General features: G+C 51.8%; 1 protein-coding gene across 2 annotated transcripts; it reads right to left on the minus strand.

The window, feature by feature from the left end:
- Positions 1-7,253: 7,253 nt before the first annotated feature.
- On the minus strand, positions 7,254-20,628 carry P2RX1 (purinergic receptor P2X 1). 2 transcript variants are annotated; one of them, XM_027664465.1, is made up of 14 exons: positions 20,185-20,628; positions 18,677-18,898; positions 15,205-15,352; positions 14,632-14,703; positions 14,126-14,195; positions 13,724-13,820; positions 13,394-13,474; positions 12,016-12,157; positions 10,771-10,901; positions 10,047-10,137; positions 9,302-9,367; positions 8,602-8,694; positions 8,040-8,087; positions 7,254-7,736 (listed from the first exon to the last, which is right to left on the minus strand). In XM_027664465.1, exons 2-13 carry the CDS (start codon positions 18,811-18,813, stop codon positions 8,043-8,045), a joined length of 1,173 nt encoding a protein of 390 aa, XP_027520266.1. In that variant the 5' UTR covers positions 18,814-18,898; positions 20,185-20,628; the 3' UTR covers positions 7,254-7,736; positions 8,040-8,042. The 2 variants fall into 2 exon arrangements, with proteins under 2 accessions (XP_027520266.1, XP_027520265.1); XM_027664464.1 differs by lacking the exon at positions 20,185-20,628 and having other exon boundaries at positions 18,677-18,993.
- Between the last annotated feature and the right edge of the window lie 993 nt (positions 20,629-21,621).

Consider the following 21,621-nt stretch of genomic DNA (forward strand, 5'->3'; position numbering starts at 1 on the left):
GTGTGACAGAGGCACCGCGTTTTCCCCGCCCGCCCCGCGTGGGTTTTGAGGCAAACCGCTCCCCCCACACACACTTTTTCGGCGGCGTGGAGCCGTGAGGGAGAGGCACCGGGTTGTCCCTGCTCGCCTCAACCCCGGGTGGGTTTTGAGGTAAAACTCCACTTTTTTCGACGGCGTGTGGCCATGAGGGAGAAGGACAGCGCCAGGGGGAGGCAGGACAAGGACAGGGAGAGGCACCGGGTTCTCCCTGCCCGCCTCAGCCTTGGGTGGGTTTTGAGGTAAAAACGCCCTTTTTCGTGGGTATGGGGCTGTGAGGGAGAAGGACAGGGAGAGGCACTCTGTTTTCCCTGCCCACCCCAGCTCCAGGTGGGTTTGGGGGCAAAACTCCACTTTGTTCGACGGCGTGTGGCCGTGAGTGATAAGGACAGGGACAGGGAGAAGCACCGGGTTCTCCCTGCCCTCCTCAGTCCCGGCTGAGTTTTGAGGCAAAAGAAGCTTTTTTCGGCGGCATGAGGCCGTGTGGTATCCAACCAGAAGCACATCTGGGAGGGGCTTCTTGGGTGAAAACACGGGGCTTTTTGCTAATCACAGAATCACAGAATTAGGTTGAAGAAGACTCCTGAGATCGAGTCCAACCTATGACCCAACACCACCTTGTCAAACAGACCATGGCACTCAGTGCCATGTCCTGTCTGTCCTTAAACACCTCCAGCAAATGTGACTCCACCACCTACCTGGACAGCCCCTTCTAATGTCTAATCACCCTTTCTGTGAAGAAATTATCCCTAATATTCCCTAATATAGTCAGGGAAAGTGGCACTGGCAGGGCAGGGAGTGGAGGGTCTGCCAGCCCCAGGGGATGGTTATTACAGGCAGAGGGACACAATGTGAGGGATCCCTGGCTGGCTGCTCCCTGGGTCACAGGCAACCAGACTGCAGGTGTGGGACCTTTCTCCAGTGCCCCTGCTCTCCCCTGGGTCCAAGGAGGTGAAGGTGGGAGCCCACATCCCAGGCAGAGCAGCCTGGTTCTCCGGGATCCTGGCACAGGAATGTCTCCTTATCCAGGCTCTGTCTCTAAAGTAATAACGCCCAACCCTGACCATATACATTTTCTGAACTCTTACAGCAGTGAGGGGAAATGCTGCACATCCACTAATTCCACTGCCATCACTCAAGGAATTCCTACAAGCAGATGCCCTTTATGGTTTATGACTCATGCTTTGTTTTTCCCTCCCACTCTCTTTTACCTTCTTGGCTCACAGTTGACCGTGCCCCTGGGTCGAGGGGTTCCCACTGCACCCAGCAGTGAAGTGTGTTTCCTGTGGGATTCTTGAAGATGTTGATTTTGTGACAAGTGACTCGTGGCTGGGCTTGCTGTGCTGTGCTCTGACTCCACTTGTGGTCAGGGTCCCCATGAGGAATCTTGGATTTAGCCAGAGAGCAAGAGTAGGATTAAATCCACATCCTGACTCAATCCGCTGCAAACTCCTGCTCCTTCCCGCTGTGACAACAGGCAGATAGAAATGCCTGTGCCTGCTTTCAATGGGCCTCAAATAATCCTCTGCTTTGGAAACAAATTAATTTCTTACTATGTGTTTCATAACTCGAAATAACTCAGCATACTAATAATGCAACTTGTGGTTTACTACCAACTTTTTTTCCCATCTGAAAAAAACTTCCCCAGATTGTCACTGTGTTGAGAGAAGTACCAAAATGTAATTAAGAGACACTAATCATTAAAACAGCAAAGTTGTATTGCAAGCCTAGCAAAGACCATGAATTTTTTTCATTTACTCAGTGTGTTTATTATAAACACAATTCTGCAATTTGCTATGTGCATCCAAATCTTACGTTTCCTGCAGAAATGTGCTTTGTCACCCAGGCTGGTCACAGGCAGCTGAGCAGCTCTCTGTGGATGAACAGGTTTATTCAGGGCTAATGCCCTTTAACTTCCATCAAAAATATTTGTGCATTCTCTTTGCCAATTTTCAGTCAAAAATGCTTGGAGCTGAAACACTGTGTGGTTTTAAGCTTGACTACTAAGGAGTTGTTATATTCAGTGAAATGATCCCTGCTGGAAAGGTACAAGGGGTTACTCTTTCAGATCACAGAGAAAATCCAGCAGAGAAGATTTTCCATGAACAGGAAACACTGGGGCAGAGAAGGGCTCTCGGAGCAGGTGAACAGTGGTGTGATAAGCAGTGAGAGGATGGCAGAGCCTGCTGCATTTTAGGGTGACCAAAGACATGTACATGTGGCACTTAAGGACGTGGTTTAGTGGTGAACTTGGCAGTGTCAGGTTTGCAGCTGGACTTGATCTCAGAGGTCTTTTCCAACCTAAATGATTCTGTGATTGTAACAGGACAGGAGAGAGCCTCATCACCTTGAGTTTGTGCTTCCAAGTTTGTGCTTTCATGCTGCCTTCTTCCGACAGCTCTGGATATTAGCTAATGACACTGATTAGGTATCACCTCAAGGCAGCCACCAGCCTGAGCTCCCAGGCTGCCTGTTTGCCATAGTGGGCTCTCAAGAAAAGTAAGACAAGCCCATGAGCAAAAACAAAGCCTCCTCCCAGCCCCGAGCAGTGAAAGCCCCAACCTCCTTCCTGGATGTCTGGATATGAGTGCCCAGGATCCAGGAATGTGGCTGTGCCCGTGGAGAGACTGTGCTCCTGTGGCTCCAGGGCACGAGAGATGCTCTGAAAGACCATCTCATGTAGAAGACAAAACACTGACCTGTTTCACAGGGGCTTTCAATTCAATCAGACAAGGCCTTGCTCATACAGGGGCCAACTCAGCTTCTCACGAGAAATGAGCAAACCTTTCAGCTTCCTGCTCCTCCTGCCCTCACTGCTGCTGAGGAGGTTTTGCAAGGATTTCAGAAGTCATTTGGGCTGATTCACATTTGACTTTGAGATGCCTAGGAGATGCTGACTGTTTGGAAAGGGCTGATATTTGTCCCCTAAAGACCTCTATCCTTTAGCACCAGGGAGTTGGAATCACCAGTGATGTCTGAAGCACAGTTCAGCACCAGCATCAAGGTTTGAAACAATCCCCTCTGGCAAAGACTGCCAGCACCTGACCTATGAAGTGACCTGGTTAGCTAAGCTCAGTCAAAAGCTGCTGTTTCTTCCAGAAAACAAAACAAACCATGTGCCTCAGTTTCCCTTTTCATAATACACAGGTGATCACACTGCAGAGCAGCCATGACCAGGGCAATGGAAGTCCCAAATAATGTCTCTTTGCTGCTTAGACCACGGTGGCTGTAGCAGTGTTAAAATAAGACTTTGATGTTTCTGTTCAATAATGATTGGATGTAGTCAGTTGGTAACTGATTTTTCATGTTTTCTGGGTGCAATGACTGGGAAGGTGTTTATTGAACCCGTCCTTGAGTTACAGTCATAAGGGGAAGAGCTTACATTTCTTCAGGCATTTCACAAGTATGTTTAGATAAAAAGAGAGTTGAAGCCATCCTTTCACTCAAGAAATCTCTTTATGGTGCCATAAAGCTGAGCAGGATCTGTACTTGGTGCTGGTAAGCAGAGCCCTGTTAACTGGAGGGATCCTGATTCACCCCTGCCCAAGAGCCCATCGGTTGGCTGAGTTGCTGCTGTATTCAGAACCCACTTGGACACTTCAGGCTTTATGCTTTCTAAAATAGAGCAATAAAGCAATTAGAAATAGATAACAGAAGGAGAGAGCACTTCACCACAGAAAGCAAAAGAATATAGCGTGGCATAATTAATACAGAGCTGGCAGCAGCGAAAATGAGCTGTGAGAACCACACTGGCCCCGGGAGGTGGCTGCAGGCTGAGCTCCAGATGTCCAGTGCTCCAATGGCCGAGAAGATCCTTGTGCCACCCAGCACAGTCTGACCCTAGAATGCCCAGCTTTGGGACAGAGGGAAATAAAAGCACCCTTCAGAGCTGGCAGCACATACATGTTCCTGCCAGTCCTTCATTGTGTGTCAGCCAGAGAATTTACCTTACTGAAATCATTCTCCCACATCAAAAAAAGACAGGGAGTTAGTGTAAATAAAAAGGCAGGTGCTTTTTTAGGGAAAAATCCAAGAATGTCCTAAGTGAAGGACTGGGTTAAAAATAACAGGGAGTCTGCTGTGCCAGGGGAAGAATGAGTGGGGTTAGAGACAGGAGAGGTTGCACAGGGAAGGAGCTATCTCCTTCTTGAGTGTTATTCATTTAATTTGTCTTGTTACAGTGTCTGGAAGCACCAGGTGGAAATCAGGGCCTCATTGTGCTGGGAATTGGGCGCAAACATAATGATTAAATATTGCCAGCTCTGCAGAGGTTGAAATATAATTCCTCATCCCTGCAGCATCACTAACCAGCATAATTATTGCCAAATAAGTTTTTCTGCAATTACTCTTCTGGAATATCTGTGCTACGTGATTTCTTTCAAAATAACCATGCCTGAGGGAAGTGAAAAGATATATTTGTACAAGGTCCAACCCGGTAACCTTCACAGATAACAATAACTGGCAGAAAATTCTCGCTGCATTTAAATCCACCTTCAGAAATTATTTGCTTGTATCTTGGTTTTCCTTTCTATAAAGCCACCGTAGTCACACTGCACTGAGAGCTCGCTCTCATCATCCAACACCCATGACCAGTGTAAGAGTCCTTAGAGCACTGACACCATCACATACAAGGGCTTGTTAGTGCTGATTGTAAAGATTAGGGATTAGCTGGAGAATAGATATTCTTTCTTGCGTGTTTTCTGGGGCAGCGTTTGAATTACTGAAGGGTCCTTTTCTATTAGTTATTAACTGTGTAAAAACCAAACTGCAATGAAATAGGACTTAAAAAAAACCCCCACAAACAACCCAATCCTCAGCTGGCCACAGCATAAACAGGAAGTAGCACAGCAACCTGTCATTGAGGGGGTCTTCACACAATGACAAAATCCCTTTGGGATTCTGTGACACTTTGCTTTGCTGCTCAGAGGTCAGAGAGCAGCAGGATATACTGCCTGCATCTTTAAAACTTTGAATACAGTTGTTTTCTGGATTCGACACAAGGAAATTCTTCTGCCCAAGCACAGTAAATTCTCCCCTGACCCTCAGAGCAAGTTCAGGCCAAAGCAAGAGGACTGGAGTACAGTCCTGCCGGTCACCCACACCTCCCCCAGGGACTTGCGCTGAAAGCAGCTCAGTAGCAACACCAGGACACTCCCGTGTGTCTTAACCTGCCAGCATTTCCATTTGTGAGTCTTTAGCTCTACAGATTTTAACTGTTGTATCCTATCCCTCATTCAGTAATTTGGCCTCAATTTTGGCAAACTGGAAGGCACTGGGAGAAGGGGCTGGGAGCTGCAACGCTGAAACAGAGCATCTGCGCCACAGAGCTGAGCAGACCAGCCCTTCTTCCTTGCTCTCCCACCCCTTAGCACCAGCTCTGGCACCTCTGGCAAAAAGAAGGACCTAAACAATTGCCATGGGTTTTCCCTGCCTTTTCATACTTCATACAGCAGAGGGGACCAGTGTATGTTAAAACTGGACACTTCTCAGTTTCCTCCAGACAGCCATTGCTCTGTCTGGTCCCGCTCAGGAACCACAGCACCTGGGGGCTCTGGCCCAAGGAGGACCTTGTTTGGATGAAAGAATTAAAAAAAAAAAAAGAAAAAATCGCAATATCTCACTCATTCTGCTGGTGAATGAAAAGCAAACAAAAGGATTCCCAAAGATTGCATTTTAAAAAGCAAGTATGGAAATGCAAATAAGCCCTGACGTGATTTTTAAAGCGGTGTTGGGACTTTTAGGGATCCCAGCTCAGAAGTTTTGGATAGCAACTGCATGGGATCATGTACAAGTAGAGCTTTTCCTGATTTCCTATTCTGCCTTTTAATTCTTCCTAGGGAAGAACAGGCGCTTTGCATTCCAAGCAGCTTGAAAGATTAAGCAGGCAGAAACAGCCCCCTGCTCTACCTGCAGCCTCGCGCTGGTTATTTTAAGTTTTGACCGGAGATTGACCCAGTTTAAGTGGGTGTGAAAGGTTACCTGAACACTCGCTTCGCTGTCTCTGGCAACAAGATTTCCCGCAGGCGTATCTGTGTGACATGGTCTCGCAGTCCCCTCTGCTGGTGGCAGCTTGCTGGGGAGCTGCACCAGCCGGGACCGTGCAGTGCGTGGCCTCCACGAGCGCTGCGGGAGAACCCCTGTGGATTGGGGAAACCCCCAGCCCCACACCCCCAGTGCCAGCTGAACAGGCACCAGCTCCTCCAGAGACTACGGGGCTTTCCCTTACTCTTTCTGCATCTTAAGTATAAGCACCTGGAGCCTCTTACACAGGACAGCAGCACGAGAAAGGTTGAAAAGCTTGACCATGGATAATCTTACAGAAACCCACCCTGCATGGGAAAGCTGAGACATCCTGCTGACAGCAAATGATCTCCCTGTGGGGAACGTATGGCTTGAACTGCTTGTTGAACTTATGACCAAATATCAGCTGTATCTGCCTGTGGTGTGTTCCTGTGCCCCTACCATCCCACTGTGATGTGTCCATCCCGCAGGCTCTGGCTCACACTCCCCACTCCTCCCAGCACCATTGCAGGCCCAGGCACACCAACCCCTGCAGCCTCTCCCCTGACTCTCACAGTGCAGTTGGGATCTTCTTTTGAAGTGACCAAGGCAATATTTCCCCAGGGAGGTATAAAATGATGTTCAGAGAGGGACTGTGCTGGTGGATTCTGGAGAACTGAAGAGAGCCGGCAGGGCAGGATCTGCTCGCAGGGATGTGGGGTCTGAGCACAGTCCATGGTGTCCAGCTGCACATGCTGAGTAGTGCAAATCTTCCAGTAGAGAGGAAAAGTTTTGTTCCTGGGTGCAAAGAACTGGTTTGTGAGGCTACTCCCAAGAAGGTCAGTTCTGACAGGCTAACACTGACCAGCAAGGGCAGCTGAGGCAGAGCTGGCACAGGGCAGCAGATCTTGATGTCTGGCTGTGAGCCAGCACTCCCCCCAAGCCAGGCTGTCTGAGGAGGAAACCAAAGTGACAACATTGATAACAGCCCCTGCTCGTGGCTAGAGGCCCAGGGGCCCTGCACAGGAAGGCAGGGGCTGGAGGAGCCAGCACTGAGCCCCACACTCCAGCCTGATGTATGGGATTGTCTTGCATGCACAAACCCCCCAGTGATGAAAAGCACTGCAAACCCCAGACTCTGGGGCAAGCAAGGGATATAGTAGAAAAACTAAAGGTTTATTTTATTTTTTTTTTAACAAAATACATCCTTACAAAATAACCATTTTTCTCCTATGCTGAGAGACTGGACATGGTTCCTGCCAGCTCTCCTTCCCTCTCCTTCTCCTCAATTTGAAGCTGTCCAAGGGTGCCACTGGGAAGGGAGAGGCAGCAGTGGTCTCCCCAGGGGCTTCAGGTGCAGGGTGCCCTGGCATGGTTTTGGAACACCAGGCAGGATGCTGTGGGAGCCCTTTGGAAGGGTCTGCAATGGCAGCAGCCCCCAGTGCCCTGCAGCAGGGCTGGCAGAGGGCCCCAAGGGTCCCTTAGTAGCCCACCCACAGCATCCCTGTGCCCCTCAGAGGCCGGGTGCCGGGCCGGCCGGCCCCTGCCCTGGCTGCAGGGCACCACCTTCCCATGAGCCGCTGTTGGACGCTGCTCCTGCTGGCCTTGGGGCTGGCACAGGCTGGTGACAGGGGAGGGCGACCGTGTTTTAGGAGAGGAGGAGGAGGAAGAGGGTGCAGGTTTGTCGGTCAGTGTGGATTCTGCCAAGAGAGAGAGGTGCACAGTGATTTCTGGTGTCTTGCCCCCCATTACCCCTCTTTGAGCAATGCTGCCATTGAAGATGTGATGTCAGTCCCACACCCCACACCCAGTGCTGCCCCCAGCAATTGCTTATGCTGGGAAACGCTGACTCCAGGTTAGACATCGTTGTCCTCAGCTCAGATCTCCTCCATGCCTGCTCTGTAGCTCTCCTGCTTTCCCTGGGGGCCTTGGCATAGCCCTGAGACCCAAAGCCCTCCCCCCTGCCAGCCATAGGCCAGCGGGGCTGGGGAAAAACCACTCACCTCTCACTGCGTGTTGTCCGGCTCCTTTTCCTTCTTGTGTGACTTTGACTGGGGATTAAATGAGAGAAAACAGGATTCTTTTACAGACCTGCTCCTTTCTAATGCCAGGGGAAAATATGGTTGGGCAGCAACTTCTAAACCCCAATGTCTAAGCGTATTTTCAGATGAATTTGAGGGGAGCTGTTTCTGTGTCCTATGAAAGACCATAAAACATTCCACAGTCATGGAGATGTTCCCAGAGAGCGGAGAAGGGGACATTTTCCAGTTTGGTGAAGCACTGGTCTGCCCCTGCTTCCCTTAAAGCAGTGCAAGGGTTACCAGATATCAGAATATCTGGGGTTAAAGGGAGAGAATAAAGCTATTAACAGTGAGTCACAGAAGATCTCAGTAATTTTGGAGAGGAGATTCATGGATCCCAGTCTCCGACAGTCCCAAGGGCTCAGGAAGGCGCCTGGTTGCTCCTCAACATGGATGTTTGTGTTACAGCATCATTACTCATGCACACAGCCACACTCACACCCCCGCAAGAGCCTCGGCAGGGCAGGGACTCGCTGTTACTTACAGGCTCCTGTTCTGCATATTTGAATTTCTTCTGCTTGTAATAGTCCCGTCCTTGGAGAAAATGCAGCAGGAGCAGGTCACAGAGGACAGAGGCCTTAAATCAAAGCACAGTTAGGGTTGGAGCCGCCCTCCAAGCTCACCTGGACCATTGTGTGCTTCCAGTTTGTCCCACAATTTAGGGTCACTTCTGCTTCAACCCACAATGTGGCAGTTGCTAAAGAGTGTACAGCCCCCAACTGTCCCTTTAGGACAGAAGTGAAGTGTGTTGAGTTCAACTCTGGGTGACTTAGGTCAACAGAAATGAAGTGTTTCCACTTTAGGTAAGTGCAGAGCACAACCCCCTCGGCATCATACCCAGTCTGTAACAACCATAACCAAATAGGATGCTGGGTTTCCATCCTGCATGAAATATTGCCCATCATCTCCAAAACTCCCTCAATGCCAGTTCTAACTTGGAACTATCAGGATACCAAGGCATGGCCCTGTCAGGAGAGCCAGCCTTCCCCTCATCGGCCAGCAGGAATCTATTTTCCTGAGCTAATGAGGCAGGAGAGCACCTCCTTCCCCACTTTGCCCATCCTCTGGTTCCCTGAGCAGGAGCCAGTATTTCACTGCAGCTCAGGGACACTTCCCACGGATGTCACAGGCAAGAAGAATAATTTGAGAGTCTCCATATAGAGGCTGGAAATATCTGAACTTACCACTCCAAAAATACCAATTCCAGAGCCAATTGTGGTCATGGTTGGGATGATGTCAAATTTGCCTGCCTGAATAAAGTCAAAGAAAATAGGTGATTAGTTACAGTCAGCCTGGGGGGGGGGAAAAAGGTGCTGTAGCTGTAGGTGGGGCTTGGCAAAAGTGCCTTGCAGCAGCCCAAACTACAACCACAGCACAGAGAGAAACAGGAGCTGGGCCAGAGCTGGTCAAACAGAAAAATATTTTTGGTTTTAGGCTGAAATAAAATTAAGTTACTTTGCTTCCTGTATTTTAATTAAAACAAACAAACAAACAAAAACCCCACAAAAAAGTATACCCTGTAAATATTCCCAGTGGGAACACAACAAGGAAAACCTTCTCTTCCACTGGGAAGAAGGAGACAAAATAGAAAAATGCAAAATGTCCAGTTTTTGGAAATATCAGTAAAAGGTTTTGACTTTTCAGAGTTTTCCCCCCTGTCCAAAATCATGATGTTTTTTGGACAAAACCACTGACCAAACTGCAGCTGACAGACATGCCCTGTAAAATGGGCTTCTTCTCTTACATTCCCTTCCCTGGGACTTCCCAAGGGTTCCTGTGGGTGGGCCAGCACCCAAGAAAACCCCTCACACTGGTTTTCCTGGCCCCACGGGACCCCAGTGCTGCGTTGCAGACCTGGCACCTTCTCAAGGACATGGCACTGCTCCTCCTGGGGATCCAGGGCTGATCCTGGTGCCTGACCACCCTTACCTTGCCATTCACCAAAATGTCGAACCGGATCCCAAACACCTTGTAGAGGGTCCTTTTTTCCATCCCATCTTCTTTGTAGTACTTGGCATATCTGTCCAATTGGATGCTGAGTGTTAATGGCCTGCCAGGGTGCCTAACAGCCCCCTGCAACCCAACAGCATGGGGATCTTGGTGGGACAAAGATCTGGGAATGTGCTATCACAGCCCTGCTCCTGACCTTCTCCTTAAACCCCCTGAAGGAGTTGGGCTGTTGGCACCTCTCCTCTCTGTGCCTCCCTTTCCCCACCTGCAAGCTGGGGTTCCAGCTCCTGCTCGTGCTGTTTGACCTGATGTCCCCAAGTGCTGCATGACAGCAGATATTGGTGCAGCACTAGTGATTGTCTCACAGAGCAGAGGTTAGAGAGTGTTTTGAAGTGTGGGAACACGGGAGATGACCCTGCACCATCTCCAGGCTTTCAAAGGGCTTCCCAAGAGCTCAGCCGAGCAGGAGAGTCTGCAAGGGGGAGGAGATGTATAGGGAAAGGAAATGGGGTAATTTTGAGGCCAAGGGCTGTGCTGTCACTTTTCCCATGCTGTTTTAAAAAGACCACTGCTCTCTGGCACTGCAAAGGTAGAGAGTATTTTGGAGAACAGTCCCTGACCCTCCACCATCCCTTGAGTGCTGTGGGAACCTGAGAGCTGTCACCTCTGAATTATGCTGGAGAATTAACAGGTGTGTCCTTACCTGAAGTTGAAGCCTGGTGAAACGTTACTGTCATCATTGTAAAGGCCATGGAACTGGTAAATGGGTTTGCAGTACCGGACAGGCCAGTCGAGGTCACAGTTCCAGTCTATGGTGATGCCCACCACTCCACCCTGCAGCAGAGAGGGGAGTCACGAGGTTGCCCCTTCTTGGACCTGGCCCACACAGAAAAATGCTCTCCCTCCTCATACATGTCCTGTCTCAGTGCTGTGGGGTGTCCTGGCTCTCCAGGTACACAGACCTCACCGCTGCCTCAGCCCTCCTGGACAGCCTCAGCTTGGTGCCCTTTCTGGAGGCTCTTGCTTCTGCCCTGAATGCTAGATACACAACTAGATTCAAGCCCTCTCGTTCCTGAGAAACAAGGCATGGTCCTGAGAAACAGTGCTCACTGCAGATCCCTCACAGTCCTCATGGGAACAACCTTCCCTTGCCTGATTCTACCCAGGGGATTGCTCAGGAAATGAAGCAGTTAGTCATGAGCTCACTCCAGGTTGTAACTAGCTGAGTCCCAGAGGCTCATATTTCTGCACCTTTAGTATACAGAATTATAGAATGGTTTGTGTTGGAAGGGAAAGGTCCCACAAAGACCATCTGGTTCCAATCCCCTGCCATGGGCAGGGACACCTTCCACTATCCCAGGTTGCTCCAAGCCCCGTCCAATGTGGCCTTGGACAGTTCCAGGGATGGGGCAGCCACAATTTCTCAGGGTGCATGTGTGTTCTAATATATGCAATATATGTTCATATATGCAAGCCTCTGGTTTTATTTAATGCCTAGTAAGGTTATCGTAAGGCTCTGCAGCCCAGGAATAGGAGATACTCTTGCACATCAGCCTGAGAAGTGCTGGGCAAAGCTGCATTTCAGAGCCTGGGGAGAGGCTGCAGTTTGCACCGTGCAGTGACCGATATTTGACTATCCAGCTGGGATTTCCAAGCACAATTGGATGGGATTTGGCCACACAGCTCTAGTTATTCATTGCACAAATTAAACCAAACTGAACCCTGGATTTACTGCCAGCAGGTCAAATCTTGTCAAGAGTTTCCAAGAAAGGCATAAATATTAGGCCACGTCCAAGGAGATTCATAATCTTTAACAGCTAATTCTGACACTTCTGTTTTCTCAAGAGTTCTTGAGATAACAGAAAATCATCTCAACAGCTGGGGATGATTGCTCTGCCAGTGTCCCACTCCCCCCTTCAGCAAGGAACATCATTTGAAATTCAAGTACCTTAATAGCCAGGAAGGTAAAATTCTGACCCGATTCCTTCACTATGTATCCCAGTTCAAACACAGGGCACAAGGAATCGGTGGCTTTGTTATAGGTACATTTCTTCAGGTACTGTTTGGTAACACTCTCAACCAAGTTGCGCCTGTGAATGAAAAGAAAGTGAGAAAGAATCTGAATAATCCAATAATTTGGGTGGGAAAGGACCTCTGGAGGTCCTTGTCCAACCAATGGCCCTCTCCTGTTCCCATGCCAGCTTGTCTGTGGGCTCTGCCAGGCAATTGCTCCATGCACCAACAATTCTCATCTGGGACAGCTCACGGATAGCAGCTTTTACATTTAGCTGGAGTTTGTTATCTCCTCTGTAAAGGGTGAAAAGAAAAGGAAAACCTCTTGCCTTCCACCCTGCTCTGCTCTTTCACTTAAAAATAGCCTTTCTCTGAACCTCCCAGCCCCAGATGATTTTGTAAGACTTGCATCTTGCTCAACCATGTCCCATCATGGATGCTCAGCAGTTCATTGCCAGCGGTGATCAAAGGCAGGAAGTTCCCCATGACCCAGCTGGGTCTGGTGCAGCCCCTGCCACAGCAGCCAGTCCAGTCACCCTCACTCTGAGGACCAGCTCACCTCACTCTGTCCCCTCCAGCCTGCCCTAGCTCAGGACACCCCTCCTTGCTGCTGGGGCGGGGGCTGTCCCCACTCCCAGCCACCTCTCTGGCAGCAGCATGAGCTCAGCCCAAGGCTTTTCCAAACATCCTGGCTGCCAGGACATTTAACCCTGGGACACGACCAGCTTAGAGAGAAGAATCCACCATCTTCAGCACAAATAGCTTCTGATAATTTGTTCCAAATCATGTATAATCAGTGCCACCACAAATCCTCTTACAAGTGCTCCTTCAGCCAGCAGCACTGTTCCCAGCACTGCCTGGAAGGAGCTGACCCCACAACCCGTTGCAGAAACAGGTGGGAACTGTACTGTTAAGAGGAACTTCTGCTCCTTTTTGGCACCAAGCCTGTCCTGGCTGCTCACACCCCACTGTGCCACATAGTTATTTTAATGTTTTCTCAGGGAAGAAAGGGGAGGAGAAAAATGAAGAATCAGAGAAACTGTATTTTTGTGTGCATCGTGTGAGGGTAACTCAGGAGATGTTAATTCCAGAAACCTTTTCTGGTGAATACAGTCGGCAGCTGAGGTGGGACAGATTTGGGAGGGAAATGTCTCAGTTCCTATGAGCTAATCTGGGGATCAGTGCAGCAGTTAGAGTAGTCCTGGGCTCACTGCTGAGGGACACCATCAAGCATCCAGCCACACAGATGGTTTCCCCTAAGGGACACAGCTGGAGGAACTAAGTAGAAACCATTCCCTCAAACCTCCCCTTACCTGGACACCTTGAACTTGGGGAAGGTGATGCTGTTCTTGATGAACAAGGTGAACTTCTCTGCTTCTGACAACAGGGCAGGGCTGAAAAACACAAGTGTTGACATCACTTGGCTCTCCAGCCTGTAGGGAAAGCCCCGTTTGGTGAAGATTCAGATTTAAACTGGGACAAGCAGGACCCAGAGAAATGGTGATCTCATCCCTTCCCTTTCTAGTCTTTCGTGACCCAGGCTGTCCTGGCCACATCTCACAGAGCCTGGTCTTGCTCTGCCCCACATCAAGGGCTGCTGCTGCAGCTGGGGTGGGAAAGAGGGCAACAACAGGATTCCTCACCTGGGAACATGCTCATCAACTTCAACAGGGCACCAGCCAAAGATCTCACAGGTCTTCACCGAGCTGTTGAAGGGCACACACTTGCCTGTCATGAGCCCTGTGTGGAAGAGAAACAGCTGCTCACACCCCTGGATGCTGGGAAATCTTGGTTTAGTCTTGATTAACCTTTTGCTAGCAGAGCTTTTTGCAGCTCAGGTGTCTTTCAGAAGAGGAAAGCAGGACCAGCCTAGGTGGGACATCCAGCCAGCATGTCAAAGGCTTTTCCCAAATCTTGTTAGCTGGTGGTCCAAAGCAGGTTCCCCACGAGAGAGCCCAGCCGTGAGGTCCCCCTGCCAGACACCCCACCCAGGCAGCTCTGCTCGGTGTCTCACCACAAGCCCCAGTGCCGGAGCCTCACCGTACCTTGTCCCTGCCGGCTGTACCTCCCGTTGATGCAGTCGCTGTCCCGCGTGCAGAGCCCGGCATCTGGCAGCTGTTTGGAGAAAGCAGCCACCTCTCAGCATCCCACCCTTCAGCTTTGGTTCCTCTGTCCCTGCTCCCTCACCAGGCAGCATCTCCCTTGAGGGTGTGCTGCTCAGCTGCAGCCAGAGCCTTGTCCATCCTTCCCAACCAAGGATGTTCAGATTAAACAGGAAAAAGGGAGGGGGATTTGTTTTTTCAACTTCAGGCAGATGCTTTTAAGTCTCGAATCTGCTCTTGATCATCTCAGAGGGAAGAAAACTTAAATGGGTGCTGCCTGGTTTTCAGCAGAATAAAAGGCTTCATATAGAACACACAAGTCAGGAACAGTAATACAGGGCCAGGCTCAGGGTTTTACTAAACCTCCCAACATCAGAAAAAGCCCTTCCCCAATGCCACCACCCTGAATTACAGAAGCTGAGCCCACTGAAGGAAGCTGGTGTGTTTACCTCTGGGCAGGTTCCTTGTTTCTGTCCAGGAGTGACAATGAAGTTGGTCATCACCACAAATGAGTTGTCCCCCTGTGGAGACACAGCCAACGAGCTCACAGCCAGCACAGTGTCTCCTCTGTGAGGAGCCTGTCCCTGGGGCAAGGTGTAGGGCACCCAACCCACCAGGACACATCCAGGCAGACGGCACCTTTCTCCCTAACTTTAGATCCTCCACCCTCTCTGCTGCAGCTCAGGAAGCTGGTGGTGTCCCTGAGGACATGTAGTGCCACCAGCCCCAGGACAGTGGAGGACCCCATTTGCTGCCTGAGATGCTGGTCTGGAAGAGCCTTGGTCTTTTCAGAGGCAGCTTCTAACACACCCCATCCACCACAGTGGGTCCCAAGCACCAAATTCTCCCCAGGGGTGATATATGGGCAGAGGTTTGTGGCAGGAGTAACCTGCTTTCCACCACAGGGACACCATGTCATGGGTAGCCCCACAGAAAGCCTACACTAAGGACCCACCTGCACACCAGCACATGGGGAAAAGCAGCCACTGGGACAAAAGCAACTCACCCACCATCCTCCTTACCTGGGGTGGGAAAACATAGTCCACCACATCCCAGATGTGAGGGCCCATGACACTCTCATTGGTCAGTGTCAGCCCTTTCAGCTTCACCGAGACCGAGCTGACAATGCTGTCCTGAGACTGGTAACCCTTCTCATAGAGGAACACCCACCTGGAGAGGGAAGTGGTAGGGTAAGCACAGCCACCAACACTCCTCCACAAAAACCCAGTTCCCAGCACAGTCCTGGGGACTGAGGCTTTTTCTGCCAAGTCTCACCTGGGGGAGGTGAGACTTGGCAAATTTGCCAAATTTGCTCCAGCTGGTTGAGGGATGTGTTGCTGAACTTTCCCATTCTTTGCCCGAGGCATGTGGTAGCTGCAGGCCCTGACTGAGATGATGTGCTCTGGGGACTGGGACACATTTTGTGGCTGAGAGTGTGTGAAGGCAGATGGAGCAGGATGGCCATTGACAATTTGGGATTAAAGCCTCATGGGTTTGCAGCTTGCTGGGCTCAGTGACCCACCTGAACCCTCTTGGTCGACTGCAAAGGCACTCTCCAGAAGTCAATGCCTCCAAGGCCAACACAGAGCTGAGTCTGGACACGGCTCACATCCAGGGCCACCATTCCCCACGCAGCGAAGGGAATGTGGAGCCGTGGCCCTGTGTGCAAGAGGGCTGCAGGAGCAGGGGTAGGGACACTGCTGTGGCCGGAACAGACCTCTCTCTCCCTGCCTTTCCCAGCCCATCACTCAGCCATTAGGGCGGGCTCCTGACACTATTTAACCTATGGCATAAACAAGCTGCCGCTGGATTAACTCTGACTCCGGGACACTATAAACATGGGCGAGCAACCATTTCGGGTAGTGCTCCCGGCGGCGCGGAGCATTCCCGGCACTAAAAAAGGAGCGATCTGGATTTTGTCCCCACCGCCGTGGGCATCAGTCCCACTGGCCATGGCAGAGGCAGCACGTGGCCCATTGGACAGTCTGTGACACCAGCCTGGCATGTCAACCTGTCCTCTGGCACCTGGCTGATGGGCAGGGAGGAGAACGGGGGAACCCCAGGCACTGCCTGGAGGTTTTCCCTGTGGCTGCTGGACCTTACAGGGACCTCTTGGAGACAGAACTTTTTGGCTTGCAGCCCCATCAGCATCCCGGGACAGAGAGCAAAGGCATGGGGATGGGAGGAGAAATTCAGCACTGGTGCCACCCCAGCTGAGACCCCCAGCTCCAACCTCCTCCCCCACGGCAGAAGACCATACTGGGTTATACTGGTTACACTGGGCATCTTTCCCATGCCCTCGGGGCTGCAGGAGGTTGTGAGCTGGGCAGCACCATGGCAGAGTGTTTCCCTAAATCTGCCTCCAGCGCAGCCTCTGCTGCTGTCACCACATCCGTTCCTGGCAGAGGTGACTGCCCATGGCTGGGCACCCCACTGGGACACATGGCAGGGCAGGATGTGGCCCCCACCCTGCTGCCAAGCAGGTCACAGCAAACAAAACATGCTTTTCCCGTGAAGCTGTAAATGCTGCAGCAAGCCCTGCCCAGGTGGTAAATGTCCCCTGGTGTCACTTCCCAGTGTGGCAGGATCACCAAACACTCTTCCCTTGCCAGCCCCATCCTGTGGCTCAACCCAAGGCTCCTTGCATGCGAAGTTTCAGGAAATGAAACACAGAAAGCGCCTGGCATCGCCTGACCAGCAGTGATACCACCTTATCTGTCATCAGAGGAAAGAAGAGCTGCTCCCCAGGGGTGACATGGGGTCTCTCAGGGGGGTTGGCCCCACATCTGTGCCCTGATGGCACTGCCCACGTTCTGTCCAACACATCCATGCATTGACACGCATCCCATGCCTGCTGCCAAGAGGGGACCAAAGCCAGGAAAATGGTAAATAAATACCTATTTGGCTGCCAAACTGGCTTTCAAAGGAGAGAAAATCTCAGGCATTGTGGGTCAGTGCAGGCAAGGAGCTGGGGACAATGCTATGGGCAGGGAGCTGGGGGCAGTGCTATGGGCAGGGAGCTGGGGGCAGAGCTGTGGGCAGGGAGCTGGGGGCAGTGCTGTGGGCAGCAAGGGACTGGTAGTGCTGTGGGCAGCAAGGGACTGGTGGAGCTGTGGGCAGCTGCACTCACAGGCAGCCCCTTGCTAGAGGTGCCCAACCCCACCAAACCAGGAAAAACTTGGGAATTACAGCAACTTTATGCCAACCTCCTCTTCTCTGCCCCCAGCTGTCACCCCCAAGCTGGTTCTCTCTCTGTTCTCTCCAGTTTAGTTGGTTGCTTAAGCCACATTTCCTTAGGAAGTCCCACTCTGAGCAACCATCTGTGCCTGTTCCCCAACCACCCTCAGCCACGTTTGCTGGAGCCCTGGGGCTTCACAGGTTGAGTCCTTAGGAGAGACAAAACTGCTCCCACCAACACCAGCCTGGGACAGTGCAAAACTCTTTGCAACAGAGCAATGAGCTGATGAGCAGTGTGGGAGCAATGTGGGAGTCCCACAGTGACCCCCTGGAAAGGGTTTCTCCCTTCCCAGGAAATCTGCTAAAAGCAGGGTTGGGCATCTCTTCTCCCTACAGCAACTTGCTTACACTGAGCCTTGCGAGCCACTACCTTTCCTTTGTGCTACATGAGACATGTAGCACCTGCATCCCAAAAATACCCGGATTTTCCCATTCATGGCCAGACACCCCCTCCCCCTTTAAACCTCCTGCTATGGGGCCCTTCCCAATGAAAGGGTGCTGGTCTCTCTCTAGGACTGAGCCCACAGCAGCCATGGGACCACAGCAAAGACTTAACCATCACATCCCATACCATGCTGTATCATCCCACACTGAGGGGACAAGGATCGAATCCCTGTGTCAGGAGCAGCAGCCCCAGGGCACCTGAGGATACACATCCTCATCCAGCTCTGATCCCGCCCGCTCCACTCCCTGCCTTTTTTAACCAGTTGCCCTTGCACCGCTGCTGCTCTTGGAGCTGCCTCCCAGAAGCAAAGCAGACCAGGAATTTGGAGCCAGGCTCCGTCTCGGCCCCAGCGTCAGGGCGGTGGACAGGGAGATTTATGGCCCTGCCTCGAGCCGCTTGGGTCTCACAAATCACCGCGCTGGCCCCAGATGCCTCTTATTTAATATAAATGAAAATAAAAATAACAACAGATTCTCAGGCCACCGTCCAGCAGCTCGAGCAGGATTTGGACGGGGCTCAGTGAGGAGACGGGGCCCCGGCGTGCGGAGCAGGGCTGGGCAGGGATGAGCCTTCAGCCCGCACACACAGCAGCTTCTGGGGAGGATGTGGGGACCAAGCAGCCGCCTGAAAGAGCCATGGTGGGACACTGGGCTGCACGGGGGTAGCCACGGCCAGAGGGATGCGATGCCATCAGCAATAACCCCCCTGCACTGGGATACTGGGATTATAGGAGTCCCTTTCTCTCCGTTGCTTTTTAACCCAGTGGCAAAGGGCAATAGATTTTAGGGAAGGCAGGAGCCGGGGAGCCTTACCCGATGATGTACGCCAGGACGATGAGCTGGATCAGCCGGAAGGTCAGTCCCACCTTCTTGTTCCTCACCAGCACCATCCGAGGGGTGTCATACTCGAAGAGGAAGGAGGACACCCTGTCCATGCACTTCTGCCCCATGGCTGCGCCAGGGCTGTGCCGCAGCCTCCCGGCAGCCCCGCTGTTTGCCGTGTGGGCTGTGCCCACCGCTGGCCCAGCAGCTCCTCTGTTTGCACAGCGGAGAAAAAAACCAAAATAAGAGTGCTATCGGCGTGGCTCCGTGCACATCTGGGCTGGCGGGTTTCCTCCTCTGCGCAGGGATGGGGCTTCCTCTTCCTATAAGCTCTGGGCTGGGAGCAGCGGGTGCCCTACATGGTCCGGGGGTGGGACAGGGTGCGGGAGGGTGCAGGGCCACCCCGCTGCCGAGCCCACGTGCCAGCAGGATGAAGCTGTCTGCCTGCAGGGGATGCACCCTCGCCCAGGCAGGGCCTTCCCTGGGGATGGAGGGGCTGCGGGCAGGGCTCGGGATGAGCACGAGGCATTCCTGGGAGCAAGAGTGGGATGGAGGTGGTGGGGGTCCTGGGAGAGGCTACCCCAGCAGCCACCTCAGGCTGTGGGTCTCCCATTAGTGTCCCAAACCCATGTCCTACTTTGTTCCCCAAAGGCTGCTCCAGAAAAAGGGTCATGAAAGAGGAGGGGGGGCACAGAAACCCCAGCCCAACAATTCAGAGCCAACCCACGGGCAGACGGGTGCCCAGCTTGGCCCCCTCCTATGGTGAGGCTGAACAGCTGGGGCTTGGCTGGTTCCCAGCACTTGGGCTGGGTGCATTTCGAAGCATTTTCAGCATTCCCAGCATTTCCTGAAAGGCCCGGCCATGAGCAGGGCCAGGCGAGCCAGGGTCACAGTGAGGGATGCTCAGCAGGCACCACTTTAAGCAAATACCACTGAGAAAGAGACTGGATTTGAACATGTTAGACTGAAATTTGGGGTCCAACATCACCACAGTGGGAAGTTAGGGGGAGGGAGGGAGCACAGAGGCTGTGGATGACGTACCCTGTGTCCCCATTGGATACCACCAGGCAGCACCAGGGCACGGCCCCACAGGGGGCTCTTTGCTGGGGAGGGGAATACAAAGACTGAGCAGGGTTGTTTTGGGAGAAACAGAGGATTTTTTCCCCCCAAAATCCCAGAGCCCAGCCACTTCAGCACTCCCTGCAAGGACAGGCTCCATCCCATGAGCCCCAGTTCATCTCTGCCTCCCGTGACCTTGAAGGAGTTGCTGGCTCTCTGCAGCCACCAAGCCTGGGACAAGGGCCCTCCCTGCAGGAGGAAATGGTTTTGGAAATATGGAAAAGCTTAACCTGCTGGGATAAATCTTTCCTTTCTGGAACATTTCTCTTAGCATCACCACCTCTCAAGTTCAACTGCCCTTCACTTGCTGTCACGTTGACCTTTCGACTCAATATATTGCAGACCTGACAACCACAAAGTGAGCAGAACAAATCGATTACCTTTGCTGGCCAATAGAGAAAACTGGGGGAAAGGCAGCTGAACCAGTTATCCAAATCTTTTGGGCGTACCATGAAGCACGGGAATCAAAATCAGATGATCCCACGTTGCAAGTGACGTGATGCAGTCCCAACACCCCAGCCCTCAGCAACGTGGAAAGCTGTCAGACAGGGAGCCAAAAGCAAATACGAAATGCTGATGCTAATCATACAAGATTGAAGGCTGATACTGCTATTGAGTGGAGCAGACAAACCTTATAAGCTTAGATATCTGTCAGGAGAGAAGCAAATAACTTACTGTATGAAACGAGGCCTTTTAGGGAAGGCTGCTCACCCTTGCCAAAGCCATGGGGATAATGAAAATAGGACAGCTAAATTTAACAGCAAAATGACTTGTAAAAGAGTCACTTCTAACCTCCTCACTGGTACTTGGAGTCAATAAAATGGTTAGAGCATGGATTTAGCTAAAATACTTTCCATTGGGAGATATTATGCATCTCCCATTTTATAATCTCTTGGAGCCATGTTGCAGCTGGTGGGTGGGGCAGGACCCTGTGGATGTGTCCAGAGCAATGTTGGGAGCATGGAACCCCACCATGGGAGCACCCACAGGGTCTGGGTCTCCTCCTGGGCTGATAATAGCACCCAGCACAGACACCCTCTTTGGCCACAGCACCCAAATGTTTGAAAAAAGCCCACAGCCTAAACCCTCGTGGGCTTGCACGTCACCATTGCTCATGCCCACACCATCCCTGGGACTGCCACTCTTTAAATTACTTTATAACAGGGAATTCAGTAGGTTTGGGCTGGCACTGCTTATCTACATGGCCCTGCAAAGGTGTCTTGGTGGTGCCAGGTGGCTGGTGTGCCAGCTAACACACCTCCCTGCCTCTGCCAGGTGGCTTTCGAGGGACAGTGCCCTGCTGGGGCTGTTCAGCTATTAAATTACCTGCCCAACACGGGAGTCACCAGCCTGGAGATGCTGAGGGCACAGGGCTGTGATGCTTTTGGGTGTGGTGCAGGCACTGGTGGTGTAGGGCTTGTTTTCTGTCTGTTGTGATAATAAATATATTCCTGCAACACCTAAATGAAAAATAGAAACAGAATTAGGGGAAAGAGGTTTTGATCAGCCTCCTGTGTAAAGTGCAGCTCGTGGGGGGTCCCATGACCTGCTGCACTGACACTCACACGCAGCAGGGACCTCGGGGCTGGCTTTATCTGGGGTTCCCACAGACACAAACTCATATGATGGTCAATGCACACCACATTCATTTCCTCTGAATAAACTTTTGTATCTCTTGGCCACTTCCAAGCAGAGTGGGCGGGAGGCCCCGGGGCTGCTCTGCCTGGAGTGATGAGCTGCAAAGACTGCGGATGCTGCTGGAGGCTGCACCAGGTCCCGGGCACTGAGGATGGGTTTTCCCTGGGCCCAGTGCTGAT

Source organism: Corapipo altera, unplaced genomic scaffold (assembly GCF_003945725.1).
Source record: "Corapipo altera isolate COAL_440 unplaced genomic scaffold, ASM394572v1 181b, whole genome shotgun sequence".
In the NCBI taxonomy this organism is placed as follows: domain Eukaryota; kingdom Metazoa; phylum Chordata; class Aves; order Passeriformes; family Pipridae; genus Corapipo; species Corapipo altera.

Excerpts from the sequence above, each read along its gene's own strand:
- P2RX1 (XM_027664465.1), bottom strand. The coding sequence starts at position 18,813 with ATGGGGCAGAAGTGCATGGACAGGGTGTCCTCCTTCCTCTTCGAGTAT. Across the intron at positions 14,196-14,631 it reads AACAAGGAACCTGCCCAGAG|CTGCCAGATGCCGGGCTCTG; the intron begins GTAAACACACCA and ends TTCTCCAAACAG. Across the intron at positions 8,088-8,601 it reads AATATGCAGAACAGGAGCCT|TCAAAGTCACACAAGAAGGA; the intron begins GTAAGTAACAGC and ends TTTAATCCCCAG.